General features: G+C 30.2%; 2 protein-coding genes across 9 annotated transcripts in view; one reads left to right on the top strand and one right to left on the bottom strand.

Annotated features, from left to right (window-relative positions):
* Positions 1-1,121: 1,121 nt before the first annotated feature.
* On the top strand, positions 1,122-13,561 carry LOC117180185 (gustatory receptor for sugar taste 64f-like). Its single transcript, XM_033372555.1, has 10 exons — positions 1,122-1,176; positions 4,093-4,417; positions 4,518-4,749; positions 7,909-8,044; positions 10,680-10,870; positions 11,094-11,185; positions 11,284-11,504; positions 11,685-11,853; positions 11,974-12,063; positions 13,385-13,561. Exons 2-10 carry the CDS (start codon positions 4,154-4,156, stop codon positions 13,448-13,450), a joined length of 1,461 nt encoding a protein of 486 aa, XP_033228446.1. The 5' UTR covers positions 1,122-1,176; positions 4,093-4,153; the 3' UTR covers positions 13,451-13,561.
* A 98-nt stretch (positions 13,562-13,659) lies between these two features.
* The window catches only part of LOC117180184 (gustatory receptor for sugar taste 64f-like), a 63,072-nt gene continuing 58,743 nt past the window's right edge, over positions 13,660-17,988 (bottom strand). For 2 of the 8 annotated variants that reach the window (XM_033372550.1, XM_033372551.1), the window contains exons 10-12: positions 14,631-14,793; positions 14,288-14,377; positions 13,662-13,872 (exon numbers count right to left, since the gene is read on the bottom strand). In XM_033372550.1, coding sequence (XP_033228441.1) covers positions 13,771-13,872; positions 14,288-14,377; positions 14,631-14,793 — 355 coding nt within the window. In that variant the 3' untranslated portion in view covers positions 13,662-13,770. Of the gene's footprint in view, positions 13,873-14,287; positions 14,378-14,630; positions 14,794-17,988 lie in introns of all 8 variants that reach the window. The other 6 variants (XM_033372547.1, XM_033372548.1, XM_033372553.1 and 3 more) reach the window with 5 other exon arrangements.

Genomic DNA, 17,988 nt, shown 5'->3' on the forward strand with positions numbered 1-17,988 from the left:
TCACACACACACACACTCACTCACTCACTCACAGACCCCCCCCACACACGCGCGCGCGCGCGCGCATATATATATTACCCATATATTATATTATTTAGTTTAAAAAAATCTCTGCCGTCTTTTTCTTATTTATTACAATTCAAAATTTAAAAAAATGTCTTTAGTTTCTTTCAAATTATTAATCAACTTTGTATGTTTAAAGAAAGAAATACACGAAGATTGCGTGCTGAAATTTATATCGACAACGATTGAAAAAATCATAATCGGTCGTACGAGTGTACTTTTTCGTTTTTTTTTATTAATTCAATTTATGCTGAACAATATAATATTTAATATAATAATATATATTATTTGTATTGAAGAGTATTAATTTTTGGAAAAAATAAACGTTCTAGATATTAAATTTCTAAAAAATAAAAACCAAGAAATAAGAAAAATTAATATTGCGTTTTCGGGTTTTAACTTTTCCCAATTTCTCATACAAAATCGCAGATCACAAGGATTTGTAGAAATTTGTAATTTTCTAAAGAAAACTCAGATAAACTAAGAAAAACTAATATTGCATTTTCGGTTTTTATAAATGTCCTAATTAAATGAAAAATATTTGATTAAAAGCTAGTAAAACTTCCGAATTTTTCATTAAAAAGCTTAACTTTTTAATTTGAAGTTTCTTTCCGAAAAACTAAGCCATTAAACAGAAAAAACTGTTTAAATATTTTTTTTTCTAGGTTTTAAACTTTTTCATAAAATGTAATGTTTTTTCTTTCGTAAAGCCATTCACTGATGACATATTTAAATTCTCATAATTATAAAAAACTTTTTTTCAGATACCTGATTTTTGGTACGACAATTATCTTCAGAAATACTTGAATTTCATTTTTTTTTCATAAAAATTTAGTTTAGCAAATTCAAGTAGCGTAGTCACCTATCTGATCAGACATGATCAGAAAGAGGCGCATGTGCTATAATGTAATAAATATTGTGTCGAGAGACTTTCAGTCTGCGTTTCTACTTGAAAGAGAAAGGTTCGAAAATTGATTATTTACAAATAAAAAATATAGTGATAAATTAATTTTGAAATTCGGGGATTTTAAAAGTGAAAAATAATGATTGCTCACTCAAAACCAATATGATTTTAGTTCTTTATTATGGGCTAAAAAATGAATCAGGTATGATGTAAGTATCGCATTTTTAACTGCTATTCAAATTGTTTTTAGGATATCAGTTCAGATATTAAAAATTTATCCTAAAATATTTAAAATAAATATAGAACAGAGAATTAAAATAAATAGTTACTACAAATTAAAAATAATAATTCAAACAGGATATTCTACACTCAAAAGTTATATTGAATTCAACAAATTATTTTCGACAGTGAAATGAAATGAAATGTGCGCTAACCACTCAAAGTTAAAATTAAGAAAATAATAAACCTGCCTGAAAGAATAAAAAACGGAATGTTTAATGTAAAACTGAATATTTTCAATGTAAGATTGATTACCAAGTAGTGGATCACTTTCAGTTCTAGTCGTTTTCCACTTTTCCTTTGCTTAATAAATTCTTCTAAAAAATATATCACTAAAGTACTTACATACATTAAAGCAAAAATGAGTAAACTTTCAAAATTTTAGACGTTTTATATTATAAATTATAAACAAAAAAGTACGTAAAATGTTTTATCACGCACCTATCACTAACTACAAATTTAGAATGGAAAATTTTAAAATGATATTACCAACATTTTTTTAATATTTTAGATTTAGAAACATCACGTATATGGAGTAAAAATCGTAAAAGTCAAGAGTTTCAATACATCAAAGTCTGTTCCCCAAGTTTTTTGTCTAGTCACGTTGCATGCCTATTTGAGGATAAAATTTTAAATTAATTATTCAAACTATTCATAATTCGGACTAAAATTGTTAATTTTATGCTCATGAAGATTTTATTAAAGTTAAAAATGTATTTATTAACGCTGGTTTCAAATAACAGTAAATAATGATAATTACTTTTGCGTGATACTGTTTATAAACTGTTATTGTTATAAAATGCGAGGATATTTTGAAACGCCGAAGTCAAAATCAAATAAATTGTTTAAAGAGTATTTTTAACAGTATCTTGGAATATTTTTGTCTATTCTGCATGTATTTTAAAAAGATTAAAATTTTTTTCTTGAATGATTGATGCATGTCATGTTACGCGACCTTTAGCAACGTGTTAAATTAATATTCATCGCAAATACATTTCTTGATTTCTCAGTTTAATATTTTTGTAGTCTCTTGAGTTACCGTTTATTAAGGATATATATTTTAGACTGTTTGTCTAAAATAGTTTTATTTAAGAAATTTATCATCTTCGACGTAATGTTCATCATTAATTCAACAGCTTGTATTTCTCTGGTTTTAAACTTCAGATGATACCTCCTACCATACAAAATAATTAATCGTTGATCTGAAACCGACACTATAAATAATAATTGACTGATGGGCAATTTATTTGGCCTTTTTTCGATTGAAATGATTCTAGTAAAAGGTGAAGGTTGAATTTAAAATCAAATATTATTATTCTTCAATTAATATTCAAGTATTATTTCATTTAATTCGTCGTCCCTGTGAAATTAGAATTATTAAATGATATAATTAAACAAATATTTTTTCGTAAATGCCATAATTATTCGATACTCTACAAAAGGATAATGTTACTCAACGTTCTTTTATGACGTGAAAATGCGTTTTTTTTTATTTTGTGGCGTATCGAATAATTATGGCATTTAGGGAAAAAAATGTGTTTATCTATATTATTTAGTAATTCTAATTTCGCAGACACGGTGAATTAAATGAAATACTACTTGAATATTAATTAAAGAATAATCATTTTTAAATTTGCTTGTTTTCATGATAATTATCATCAAATACAAGCAATTTAAAAACAATCTTTATATCAGTATACAAATACAGTGAACCCTAGATATGGGGCCCCCTGATAGAGGTCTTCCGAGAATTGACGACGCGCCGCAAGTAGGGGTAAAAGGAGTTACGCGGGGTGAGTGGCGGTCGCTCAGGGGTGAACAACCGAAAACGTTTTCTACGAAACGATCCTCTGTCTTAAAAAAGTTAAAGAAATAAACAAAAATAATAAATTCACTTAATTTTTCTTTTGAATTGACTTTAAACAATTTCATGTGTCTGAGCGGAAAAGAATGTTATTTTAATTAATTTTTATTGTATTGAACAATTATAAACAGAGGAGGTAGTAAAAAAAAAATTGAACTCTGAATGTGAAAAATTATACTTGGAAAACTCTATATACGACTCTACACAATCTTTGCATTTAAGAAATTAAATATTTTAAACATAAATTTAAGATGGATTAATCCTAGATCGTAAAACTACACAAAATGTGGCACATATAAGATGAACTCTCAGGATGACAATCGAGTCGCGGGGGAATTTTTTAAGATGACACTTCGAAAACCTGACTTTTTTTAAAAAAGCGTAGTTATGCTTTTTCGTTTAACATTAAGTTGCTTCCAGACTAAAGTGACCATTGTATTTTTTGATATTTCTATTTATTTTTTTAGTATTACCCTAAATTTGAACTAGAACCAGCCATAAGGGCCCTTTTCCTGTAGACCCCTACAAATAATTATTGCAATTTAAAAGTCGACTAGACACCGCTTGATTCTATATTTCAAGCATTTACACCCAAGAACGAAAAACAGTTGTAAAAGCATTGTTTTTTCAATTGATTTTAATTATTTGGTGTAGTTTTGCAGTGTAGAATTGAATTGTGTAGCGGTTTTAAAGTTAATATTATTATTGTTAGGTGTAATATTTTACAGTAAAGGATTAAAATGTGTTGAGTTTAGTAATTAATCAATTCAATATTTAAAATAAATATTATTTTGTAGAGTCCTCGCGAGTATAGTTTGCTTTGTAGAGTTTTCAGATGTTAAGTTTAATTTTGCAGAATCGCTACTGCCTCTTGTAAATATACATACACGATAGAATGAGTTATTCAATCATTTAACATTTATGTAAATTAATAACTATCAAGGAAGAAATTTCCGAATTTCGACACGTTTCATTTTTTCAGGATGAAGGTTTCCAAATTCATAAATTTGAATTCAGAACTGGAAGATCAAATTTAATTAGAGATGAAAAGTATAGCTGTTAATAACAATAATCGAAGAAGGCTGAAATTTCATTGCTGGAGTAGAAAAATGGCGGTTAAGAAAGTGGAAGCTTTCGATGCTTCCGAACCTTTGAAGGTTGAAAAAAACAGTTTTTCCTTTTTTGGAAAATCTTCTCAAAAAGTTACAAGCATTGAACGCCGAGTTGATGTACCTCCCTCGCCGAAAAGGGGCGCTTTGCTTGGAAATAGCAATTCTATTGGACGGAGAGATTCTATGGATACCCAAGTAAGTGAACTCAATTAATTAAGCAATTCATTTGTAGTTCCTTAATATATGAAATTCAGTAATAATGAACATTTGAATTATATTTTATTTTTATTTACAGAATCCTGATAATTTTGCATCTGCAATTGGCTTAATTTTGCTGGTCGCTCAATTTTTTGGCATCCTCCCAATTTCTGGAATTCGCTCAAGTACGCCAAAAAAATTTAAGTTCAGAAAAACCTCCCCGCGAACTTTATTCACTTACACTGTTGTTTTGGGAAATACTGTAATGACAGTAGTGTGTTTGATACACATGGTGAAAACCTTCAGCTCCAAATCGTTTCAAATTCATGGTAAATTATTTTTATTCATTGTAACAAAAAATCTCGAAAATTTCCAATTATCACACATAACTTATATCTAAATTGAAATTTATCTTGCTAAATATTTTCTTCATAATTGTATCTTATTATCGTGGTCAATACTCTCTGGTCAATTAGGGTAGCTATACAAATTTTTCTTAAATATATTTTTTTAACATGGTAGTAATGTTATTTATTTTCGTTGATTTAATCCTATAATGTCTGGTGCTTTTGCAGTCAATCAGAGAAGAAGAGGTTACTGAGGCCATAAATAGACATTATAAAAAATTTTCATAAAGGTTTTTCTAAGCGAAATAAGTTAATTATAATGTTTAAAATGTCAAATAAGAGTAGAAGTGTGTTAAAAACTTATGCTCAGAGATTGACTGGGCTAAGCATATATGGGTGGAACAGAACTTTTGAAAATATAAATAGATTTTTCTCTAAATGCAACTTTTACTTTCACATAATTTTTGATAGAATTTTTTTGGAAATACCTACTCTTTAAAATTAGATTATTCTTTGGGGGCGTTAAGATACTTAGGGGAGCGCTTAGCGAATGGGGCGTGGGATGGCGGCCACCCAATATACACACGCCACCAGTTCGCCTCTGCAGTTTTGCTGACTTGTCAATGTGATTTGACAATTACTTCTCATTATAATTAATTTATATCGCTTGGAAATATCTTTTTACAAATTTTGACATAATCTCTATTTATGGCATAATTAATCTCTTCGTCTCTGGTTGACTGTAAACGTACCAGACACTTGTTATTAAAAAAAGCTTTATTTCGTTATTTTACTTTCCCTAATATTAAATAAGTTGAGAAGAAATACATGAAACGATCAATAATTCTTGATCACAGCGGCTGTTCCACAGATACCCTACAAGTGGAGGGGGCGCGTCGCAAAGTGGTTCAGATGGTACGAAAAGGTGATCAAAACTAAAAAAATTAATTTGGTTTTTTATGTAGAATTGATGTCAATCTATTAAAAAGTATTTGAAGTTCATGATAGTACAAAAATCATGAAAATATATTATTATTTTAGGTCTTTTTTGAGGCTTCAAAGTTGAACAATTTAAGAACTCTCTCTCAACGCCTAATATACACCTTAACTTTAGGAGGTGCTGTATCGAGACAAACAAAAAACATGTTTAAAAAGATTATATTGAATTATAGGGTATTCTTTTATTTAAGTGATTCAAGTATTAAGAATTTCATATTCATAAATTTTATTAATTTTTAAAAATTATATTCAACGCATAAAATTATTTCTCATTTAATCAGCTTTCGGTTGAAAAAAATTAAGTGCAACACCTTGCGTACAAAAAGTGGAAATGCTACATTGTAGTGAAAGATCTGATGCATTCATTTAAATCAAAGATTTTTGCGCCAACTTGCGACTTCTCAATTGGGATACTAATTACGAGGGCTACGCAGGCAGGAATTTGCCCGCGGCGATGCGTATAAGTATAACCCTCGTAGCAGTTTGACGAAATAGGGATTTTAATTTACACAGTTTTTAGTAGTGAGCGATTCAGATATTCAATATCCTATGCTTATTTTTATTAAAACATTTACCAGATAATTCAGCAATTATACTACAATAAAGGACTAGGTTTTATCAAAAGAATTCTAAATTCTTTTTGGATATATTCCAGGAGCGAATTTCAATAAATTTGTGTACATTATTTGTTTGCTTACATAATTATTATTTTGTCAATTATCATTTCCCTTAATTTGACACAGAAAATAACATCTGAATTTTATGTTTAAAATCAGGAACTTGAAATACTATTATAAATTAAATTTCAGACATTCATAGGGTTCTTTTAAATTAGGCCAACGTATTACATTTGCCACTTTTAATTTTTTTAATTTTCGTGGCATATATAAAATAAAAAAACTACTTTATAAATTCGATTTAGTTGAAATTTTTTACTAATTCTAATCAGGGGGTTAATTCTAGCTTTAAAACAGTTTTTTTTTACTACTGTATCAGTAACAATGACTAATTTATCAGTAAAAACTACTGATTCATAGCTAGAATTGAGCCACTAATTGTAATTAGTAAACATTTTAACTGATTCAAGTGTAGAGTGAACAATGTTTCTGAACTGGATTTAATAAAATTGTATTCATGTTCAGAATGCGTTAGAAGCCATTTTGGGTTCGCCATTTTCAATCATAAAATTTTGACAATAAATTTTGAATCAGGGACCCGTAAAGTATTTACAAAATAAATTTCATGCAAATCGGATAACATTTCGACTTTTGATCACCTTTTTGTACCATCTGAACCACTGTGCGCCGCCGCCAACCTTATACTGAGGACTAAAAAAATGATCTGCGCCTGCTTGTTCATAAGACGTGAAAGGCTCACCTTTTTAATTTTTAACCTCAAACTGCTGTTAACTTTGAGAATTTGATATTTCAAATATATAAAATAAAATTATGACTAAAATATAAAGTATTAGCAGCAGCGATACAGAAAATTTATTCAACTTTGGTTTAAATTGTTTAAAAAAGTCAAAGATTTTTTGAAACGTAAATGGGCATAATTTTTTGTATAAATCCGGCATTTCTCAAAATAACGAAGATAAGTAAATTTTTCTTTTAGATTAATGTGAATATTTTTTATTGATTTCCAAATCGACAAAGAAATTTAAAAAAATTAATTTAAATAATTATTATTTTTCTTTGTTGAATTTTTCTATATTTCGGATGATTTAATTAACAAAATAAAACAAAGTTCAGAGAGAAAAACAACAATTTTGCCCTTTCCCCTTAGACTTTTCAACGTACCTCATATATTTTCGAATAAACATAGATATTTGAGTTTCAGAAAAAGATAGTTATTTTTCTGAACTTCTAAGACTTTTCATTTTTTTAATTGATGTTTAAATTGTGTTCTTTGAAGATAAAAAGTTTCAAGAAAAATAATCTATTTTTTCAAAATAAAATAAAAGTCATGTTGAAAATAATTAAACACTGACCAAAATACAAATAACGAATTTTAATTGACGTTACTGATAGGAATCAAGAATATTCATAAATTAGAACTGATGATTAATTAATGATAAAATATTATTTTTTGATGAATAAAAAAATGCCAGGTACAAAATTCTAATTTTTTATTTTGTTGTAGGAGGAATTTCTGATGCGACCGTGGGAGCTGTATTTTATGTAAACACTTTAATCGGGACAATTCTTTTTCTAACTCTCTCCCCAAGATGGATATCTCTTCAATATGATTGGAGAACCATGGAGCAATATGTAGACAGGTTGATTATTATCTTATTTATCGATAAGTGTAAAGAAAATAACAATCCTAAATAAGTAAAGCAACTTTTATCAATACAGTGAATCTGTTTGGCTCTGGAACATCCTAGAGATAGCTACAAATACGTAAATTATGATATTCGATGGATATCCATAAGATTAGGTCGGTCAACAAAAAAATTGGATTTTTTTAAGTCTTGCTATCTCATTTTGTGTTATTTGGTGAAAAAATATTTCCTTCATTTTTTGAGTATAACAGAGTATATAACTTTTTCAACTTATGGGCCACTTCAACTCTGTCCACAATTAGTCCAAGATTTTTTAGTGAGTAGCCCCTCGATCCACATATTTGCCTGGGATGTTTTAAGGAAACTTCATGACAACATTGAATTTTGGTATATCCTATTTTTTCTCCTAGATATCATGGGAACATCCTAGGGATATATACGGGATGTTCCAGCAAAATGAAAATTTTGATATCTATAAATCCATAGGATATCCTGACAACTTCCTCTCAGCAACATCTGATTCCAGGATATCCCATTTATGTCCACAGATATCTTAGAGATATGTAGAGAATATCCCATCTTGACAGAAATATACATATAAGTAGGATATCCTGCGATGTTTTTGGGGCTCATAATAACAAAAGGCGATACCGGAGTACGCTATTCATATGAAAGTTTTAAATATCCTAACAACTTCCCCCATACCAACAAGATATCTCCGATAATCATAGAATGTCCATAGGATGCTAGTATGTTTTTTAAATGCTTACAAGTTTGAAGTACTTTATTTTATTATTCGTGATATTTCATATGAGGGGATTTTTTAATTTATTATTATTATACCATTAAGCTTTTTGGGGTAGGCGTGACTAAGGGACCCACTTGGGTCCATTAGTATCCATGGTATTTTGTTTCAGGCGTCATTCACTCTATTGACACTATTTTTAATAACTATCTGTCACCATGCTTCTCTTTCTATTTCTGTGACTTCTTATGTCTCTTATAATTAGGGTTTCATTCACACATTCACACATTCTAACCATTCTTGCCGCGGTCTGCCTCTGGGCACCCTGCCATTTATTTTACCTTGATACACTTGTTTCGTTAGTCGTTCATCTGGCATTCTTTCAACATGCTCGAACCATCTTAACCTGCATTTTATTCGCCGGAATTTCATGTCAATCGCGTTAATTTTACTTCTATCTTTTTCTTGGTAGTTTTTCGCTACCGTATATCACAGTCGGCACAAATGTAGAATATTATGTATTGCCATTTTAGCTTTTTTGGATATATCTTTACTTCTGATAAGGGGACCTGTTCAATCAATAACCTTCTTACCCTCGTTTATGCGCCTATCTAACTTCTCATCTAACTTTCCGTTACTAATGAGTAAGTTACGAAGATATACGTGCTTATCAACTTGTTCTATTCTCTCATCATTTAAGACATTGTTTTATCACCATTTCCTTCGAACGCCATAATTTTTGTTTTATTTATGTTAATTCTTGGGCCCATATTCTTAATACTTGTATTCAGTTTGCTCAACTTTCTTCGCAAGTCTTCGATTGATACTGCCATAACCACCTTATCAGCTGCGAATGTTGACTCACGTACCCTTACTGTTTCGAGATCCACATCTTCTTCGTCGAAGAGGGCCATTCTTAAACACTTTTCCATGGAAAAATATAATGAATAGCCATGAGGATATAACGCATCCTTGTCGAACATCTTGCGTAATATCAAAACAGTCATTTAGTTTCTCATGAACCCTGACACTCGCCGTGCTACCAGCATGTATTGTTTTTATTGCTAGTGCAGAAGCCAACCATTGACTCCGTACTCTTTCAGGACTATCCAAAGTTTACTTCTATCTACATCGTTAAAGACTTTTTCTAGGGCAATAAATGTACAGGAAACTTTTTTTCCTACTCTCAAACTTTTTTCTGTAATCTGCCTTAAACTAAATATTTGATCCGCACATTATCTTCCTGGAATGAACCTATTTTGGACTTCCCAAATCTTTTCTTCTGTTATTTTCATTACCCTACCAATAAGTATTTTGGAGTTTATTTCACTTACGGCACTTAATAAGCTGATCCTCTTTAATTATTGCCTTTGCTTTTATTTCCCTTTCTTTTGTAAATTAGTACGATAATCGCTTGTTTGCAATCGTCTAGGACTTCTCCAATCTCGACACATAAATTTATCAATTCGCACAGCCCATGTGGTAGGTACTTTCCATCGGGTTTAAGAATTTTAGCGTTATCCCAAAAACATCTCAGAATATCCTAATGTTTTTTTTTTACCAGGGATGTCGAAACATTTTGTCTTTGAGTTTCGGTACATGTAGAGTGGGCTGAAACACTGTATTTACATCCCTAGGGTTGAAACATTTTTTTCAACTCTAGAGTAGACACGTAGGTAGGTAGGTAGGTAGGGTCTTCAGGTAACTCAACTCGAATTTTCAATAGATTTTCTATGAAAAATAATATACATTATTAGGAATGTAACACAACGATCGCAACTCGTGTGAAGGCAGCCCTTGCTTCGCTCCGGCAGCAAACTTCACACTCGTTGCAATTGCTGTATTTCATCCCTTGTAATGCAACATACTATTATATTTTTTCAGATGTAAAACTCCAAGGCCAAAATTGCGATTGATATTCTCAATTCTATCAGCATCTATTTTAATGCCAGCTTTAGCGGAACATCTTCTAAGTATTGTCTCAAACTCCCCATCAGAATCTTGGACAAATTCGACTTTTGATCAATTTCTCGAAATGTATACCATTAGGTCACATCCGTTTCTTGTAAAGCATGGTAATTACTGAAAGATCCGGTGATTTTGTTCATGTAAATCAAATTAATTTTCTATAGAAGTACTTGCCTATAACAATGATTTTTCAGAGCAATAATTTTTTATGAAGTAAATTTCATAGATAAATATTTTTTCTAACAAAATTGTTGAGATAAGTAACTTTTGTGCACAAATAATATTCAACGAAATATTTATTTATAATCAATTGGTTAAACTAATTTTCAGTGGAGTACAATTTCACGCTGGGGCTTTACACGTTTGTCATCAGCAGAATTGCAACATTTACGTGGAATTTTACTGATCTCTTCATTATGCTGGTAAATTAAAAAAAATTTGATTCGCTTTCTCTAAATTTCACTGGGATCTGTTTCATTATTATCAAGAAATTTTATTAATTTCATATATAATTTCTTAGATTTCCACTGGCATAGCAGAAAGGTACAAACAATTAAACAAAAAAGTCACGACAAATGAATCAAAACAATTCAGTCCTGGAGAATGGAAGGAACTTCGAGAAAATTATGCAATCCTAAGCACCTTGGTCAAAAAAGTGGATGACCAAATCTCGTCTATTATTTTTCTCTCCTTTGGGAACAATCTTTATTTCATTTGTCTCCAACTTCTGAACGGGCTTTCGTAAGATAATTAATTTTTATAATTAAAAGAGGAAAAATAGTTTCTATTTCAATCGTTTTTATAGAAGTTACCACTTAAGTTGTTATTTTATACTGCTTTGTTTTTTACTCAAATTATTATACTTAATTTATTTGTTCTACAATAATTTTTTTTTAATAAGACATTTTTTATTGTCTTTAGGCTTCCAGAGGATGGAAAAACGATTAACACAATATATTTTTTTGCGTCGTTTATTTTCCTAGTAGGAAGAACAGTTGCTGTGACATTATTCACTGCAAGGATCAATGATCAAAGCAAAGTCGTGCTACCCTGTCTCTTCAATTGTACAGCTCCAACGTATACATCAGAGGTAAATGTAAAAAAAAACAAGTTCCAAGCGCATGCTGAAAATTACAAGCCAGGTGATATTGTATTATAATTAGTGTCACGACAGGTTTGTTTACAAGGAAAGTATTTGTTTGTTATCCAGGCTCAGAGACTTCAAGTTCAACTCACCACCGATGAAGTGGCCTTGACGGGATTACGATTTTTTTCGATTACAAGGAATTTTATGCTTGCGGTACGAAAAGAATTTAAATACAATTTTGAAGAAATATTTTGTATTTTTTACTCAAAGTATTTTTTTCTTGAACTAGTTTTACGATTTTCCTTACTGAATGCATTTTTGCTCCACATCGTCCTATATAAGGGGACCCCGAATAAAAAATGATTCGACTTGAGTTCGACTTGAATTGCCCTCAATCAAGACATGTTGAAGTCGAAAAGTTCGACTTGAGCATGTGTCAGTTTTAAGACGGAGCCAGACTGCAATTTATGCATTGGAGATAATTTTTATGTCTTGAAGACATAAATTGATCTCTTAAAGACATAAATTTATCTCTTGAGTCGAATTTGTATGACTCCAACACGTGCGGTTTATAACTTCGAGCGTATACCTGCCGTAACAAAAAGGGTAATTCTAACAGCCATAAAAGCTAATCCTTGTTAATGGTTAAACAATCTTGTATATTTTTATACAATTTATATATTAAATCAACTTATTTACGGATTGTTATTTGTATTATACATGTTTCATGATGATACCGAAAATGTTGTTTGTTTTTACGCAATTCTAACGGCTTAGAATATCCTTTTAGAAAGTTAGAATTTTTATTTTTTTGAAGAAAATTGTTAAGGGTTATACTCGCTCAGACCCACCGATTCTGAATTTTTAAATTAAAAATAACTGATTTAAATATTACAAATTTTTCATTCATCAATTTTAATCTCATTTATGAGCCAAAAAAGGTTCGATAATCTCAGCCAAGACAAGGCTCGTCTTGAGTCAAGTAAACGCCGTCGTAGCCAAGACAAGGCCCGGCTTAGTCGAACTCTAGTCGAAGCATTTTTACTCAGGACATTATGATATACACGGTGATAAGGTTTTAATGTGAATTAAAACATACGGATCTGAAATTTTGAAATTAATATTTCCAATAGATTTCGATTCTCTTCTGTTAAATTGAATAATCGAATAAAGCAGGTCTCACACTCACACTTTTACAATGTCTCGTCGGGCAACGAAAGGCTCCCTTGTGACTGGTCACAGAAATAATGTAAGGTCACCCCCGCTCTCCTTTTCCCACACCTCATGGAGTGCGGGAAGGCACCCCTGTAACTATAGTCACAAAATTGAAAAAAAGTAAAGAATTCAATATTTTGAAAACTATTCGAAATATCGATTTAAAACTTTTAGATTCCTATCCATTGCAAACAATCTTATAGGAATCCGCATTAAACCTTTGTCACCACGGATATCGTAATCTTGTCCTATTTAAAATCTTCTACTTTTCAAAAACTTGCAATATTTTTTATACCAACTTTCATATTTATTTTAATAGGTTGCTGGGGCAATCGTAACATATGAAGTTGTGCTCCTGCAATTCAACCTGGCTTTGAGAAAATAGAATTTAATCACAAGAAGGGAAAAAGGAAAAAGTCAGATAAAAATGAAGAGATTTTTAATAATTGCGAAGTACGTTCGTTAAACAAATTACACCATTGACACTTTTCCAAAGTCAAAAGTGACATCAACATAAACAGTATTATATTCTATTTTATAAGACTCTTTTTATTAAAAAAACTATAATAAAAATAACTAGAGTTACGGAATTTTGTAACCTTAACCATTTATTGAGTTACATTATTTCTATAATATTTACGAATTTCTTTTTAATAAAAAATTAGTAACTGAATTTATTTTTCAACTTGGGGTTAAGAAATATTTTTATTTCATTTCGCAAACTTTGGTGATATTTGATGGTTCTGCTTGTTGAACTGAATTAAACTGGACGAGGACTAGTTCGTAAGTGACGATGGTTCCTGCCACCTGAAAATTCAAAATTAACATTTACTTGATAAAAGATTAAAAATTATTTAAATTCTTAATTTTAAAGACTTCTTCATTTTGAATTTACTATTCAGAATACTTAATGAAAAATTTGAGATAGTTTTTTTTTCTTGGATGTTTAGATTTTTTTTTAGTTTTGAAGAATTTATTCACAAAGGAATTGACAATTTATAATATCGTTTAAAGAAGAATTCGCCTTCCCTTTGCGTCCCACCCCTCCAATTTCCCTACCCCCTTTCTTGTTTTTCTTCTGACACTTTTTTTGACCAAATTTTCAAATCTATAAGAAGTCGATTTTTGAAGAGGATTCCCAGTATTTTTCTATGCATGTTACTGATGAGCCATGCACTAAATATGAAATGAATTTCCAATACATTTTCCATTTATTACTGACCGTCAAAACGAGGCTTCTGGTGATAGAAAAGAATTTCATCCCAGTGAAACTGATATTGTCAGTTGTGACTTGAGTCAAAAATCTATCAACCTAATAAAAAATGCAAATTAGTAAAATTTCCCTTTACTTTTATAAATATGTGTAAAATAATTGTGAATTATTTATCTCATATTTGATTATATTATTGTAGTTTCAATATTTCCTTACTCAGACTTATCTTTAAGAAAGTACTTGCGCACAAAGATATAAAGTCCGAAACAAAGGGTCCTTCAAGCCGGATCTAATTTATTTTATAATTTTATATATTATGGATCTCATTCTAATAAATCAATTTTTTTCTTACCTCGGTGGAATAATTGGAACTCGAAACACTGTATAAAACTGGAGCTGGAAGCACAGACTCATCGTGTATGCCTGCAGCATATAAGGATACTGCAGCAGTCCTCACCAACAAAAATCCAAAAGAAAAGCAAAAATACGCTGTCTGAACTGCATTTCTCATGGGGCTGTCGAAAAAATTTTAATTCACCAATAATTTCATGAACTAAAATTAATTAGTACTTATATTCTGAAATTTTAAAAAGTATTTAAAAAATTTGCAAATCGACATTAAAAGCAAATGGCTAGTCTAAAATAAAATTATTATAGTCTTTGGCTGTGAACCAAAAATGAACGCACATGCACAATGAATAAAAATCTAATCGAAAATCAAAGTAGTTGCAGAATGAATTCAAAATAATTTGTACGGATTATTGTAAATTCTTTGAATTTTCAAATTCAGGTATACATAACAATTGCTATGGTTAACCCCTTTGGGTAGTAAATATTATATATGTTTGGAAAAGTTCATTAATTACGTAAGAATGATTTTTGAAATTGAATACCCATCCCCCTACTGATAAATTACTTTCACTGTAAACGAGATTTAAAAAGATTTCGAAGGACTACAGTGAATTAAAAACAATTGCAACATTACAACAGCTTATAGAAATTACCTAGTAAAATTCAGAGAGAATTTCAATTATTTTAAGGATTTTTTAGGACTTTAAGAAATTAAGAATAATGATTTCCGTGCATTACAAAGAATTTCAACGGATTTTAAGAGATTTTGAAATATTTCACTCCGAAGAATTTTCACGGATTTTAAAGGATTTCAGGAAATTTTAATGAGGTTTCGAAGATGTGGACGGATTTAAAGGCATATGTTAAAAGGTTTCACGGAATTTCAAATAATTTTAAGAGATTTCAAAAGATTCCAGAGTATACACGGAAAAAATTAATTGATTCTTTCACCGAATTTTTTGTGTTAATTATGAAAACCGATTGGAAGTGAAATTATCATGAAACCGAAAAAATCTCCTTTATTCACGGTTTCTTTGCGCGAGGAATCCGAGTTTCTGCACTATTAAGACAGTGTGAATTATTTTTCCGCGTGTTTACGAATTTGAGTTGATTTCGGAAGATTTCAAAAGATTTAATGGAATTTCAAAGGATTTCAGTATATCATAAAGGATTTTAAGGGATTTCTAGGGACTTTAATTCCTTTTTAGAGATTTTTTGGATTCTTAAAGGATTAAAAAGGATTTCCATGGGAGTTTGAAAATTATAAGCGATTTAATTGCGATTAAAAAAGGTTTCACGAAATTGCAAAGAATTTAAAGAAATTTCAAAAGATTTCTAAGGATTTAAAGAAATGTCTAGGGACCTTAATCATTTTAAAGGACTTTCAAAATATTACGTGAGATATTCAAGGAATTCCACGGAATTTAAAGAATAAAATAAAGATTTTGAGGAATCCCGCGTGATTCCATGAAAGATGGAATCATACTTCAAGAATGGGTAACTTCTTGACTCTGCAATATATTGATTGTGGACGTATATATGGTATATGTAACACAAATAATTAAAAAATAAAAAAATAATGACAAAGTGCGTATAATGATATAAAAATAATTTTAAGAGACACAACAGGTTTAAATTAGTATATTAAAAAAAAAATGAGAAAGATGAAACTTTCGTAAGAAATGTTTTGACTTCCTTTCCCAAAAAAACCTTACGTAATTAATGGACACTCACGTTGACATTTTTATGTAAATTATTTTCTAAAACATTTTAGATTTATTTAACACTATTCACACTGGCAACTATTTCACATCCCAGTGGGCACACAAGTCCTGAACTTGTCCTATATAGATTTTTCGGCGGACGTCTTAAGGACGTCCTGAGGACCTTTTAAAGACATTAAAAGATCCAAAGGACGTCTTAAAGACGTGGAATCATATGACATAGAGGTACATTCTAAGGACGTCTTTAGGACGTCCCGATGCCCACTGGGATCATTCTTTGGCTTTCAACCAATTGCGTTTTACACAATGTGGAAAGTTCTATTATCCAAGCACAAAAACTATATCAAGATTCAAAATAAGCAATAAATATTTTTTTAAATTTTTATTATAAACATATTATGTATTATAATATAATATATCATTATATTATATAATTTATTATTATAATATCAAAATAATATATATTACCATTTTTATTATATTTTTTTTATATTACATATAAATATAATTTATATGTATTACATTTTTGTATTTGGATTCTAGTGTTTGAAGCAGGGCTAATTGAATACCTCGTCAATACCTGCCACTCAAGATAGCTTTAAACAATAAACGACAAATTTTTGTTAAAATCTAATTTTAATCGAAGCATAATTAGTTCATGATGTAAATATACGTTTCACACATGTACATTGAAGAAATTTTTATTAATTTCAACTAAAATGATCAAGAGATATTTTTCCTTATTTGATATTTAGTTCTAACAAATCTTTATGTTACATTCGATTATTATTGACCAAGTCAAAAATTGAGATGAAGAAAGTTAAAAAGCACTTCTTATCTGTATTAATAACATAAACACATAAACGAGTTTTGTCACGACACTGAACAAACAAATAATTCTCAATCCTGACCCCTTTTGGCCTATAAATTTATTTAACAAAAACGTAGTTACATTTTGCTGTCATTATAAGGAGTTTAATAAATTTAGTTTAAGTGATGAGTCCAGAATGTTTGTTTACCGCGAAATCTTGATATAAATTATTAGTGATACTATAATTGGGTCAGAAATGATAATTTATTTTAGAAGGCTATAGAACAGATATGTAACAGAAAGCTCGAAGTCCGATACTCGAGCGGGTTGAGTCAAGTTGACCCGAGTAAAAATGCTTCGACTTGAGTTCGACTTGAATTGCCTCCAATGAAGGCATGCTGAAGTCGAAAAGGTCGACTTGAACATGTCTCAGTTATGAGACGGAGCCAGACTTCAATTTATGTCTTGGAGACAAACTTCTATGCCTCGAAGACATATATTTATCTCTTGAGTCGAATTTTTATGACTCCAACACGAGTGGTTTATAACTTCGATTGTATACCTGTCCTAACAAAAAGGGTCGTTCTTACAGTCATAATAACTAATCTTTGTTAATGATTAAGAGATTTTGAATATTTTTATACAATATATATATATATCCTCCATCGGAGGACGTCCCTGGTTCGGTTTTGATTCCTCTAGAATCAAACCGAAGGGCCTATGACAACGCCACCGAACGCGTCCTCGGGTTGCGGATAGAGGGTCCCTGTACCAAGGGTTTCTGCTGAATATGGTTACAAAAATAAATAGGCAGTCGCGGACAA

The sequence above is a fragment of the Belonocnema kinseyi genome, chromosome 9 (genome assembly GCF_010883055.1).
Source record: "Belonocnema kinseyi isolate 2016_QV_RU_SX_M_011 chromosome 9, B_treatae_v1, whole genome shotgun sequence".
In the NCBI taxonomy this organism is placed as follows: domain Eukaryota; kingdom Metazoa; phylum Arthropoda; class Insecta; order Hymenoptera; family Cynipidae; genus Belonocnema; species Belonocnema kinseyi.

Excerpts from the sequence above, each read along its gene's own strand:
- LOC117180185 (XM_033372555.1), top strand. The coding sequence starts at position 4,154 with ATGAAAAGTATAGCTGTTAATAACAATAATCGAAGAAGGCTGAAATTT. Across the intron at positions 4,418-4,517 it reads GAGATTCTATGGATACCCAA|AATCCTGATAATTTTGCATC; the intron begins GTAAGTGAACTC and ends TTTTATTTACAG. Across the intron at positions 4,750-7,908 it reads CAAATCGTTTCAAATTCATG|GAGGAATTTCTGATGCGACC; the intron begins GTAAATTATTTT and ends ATTTTGTTGTAG.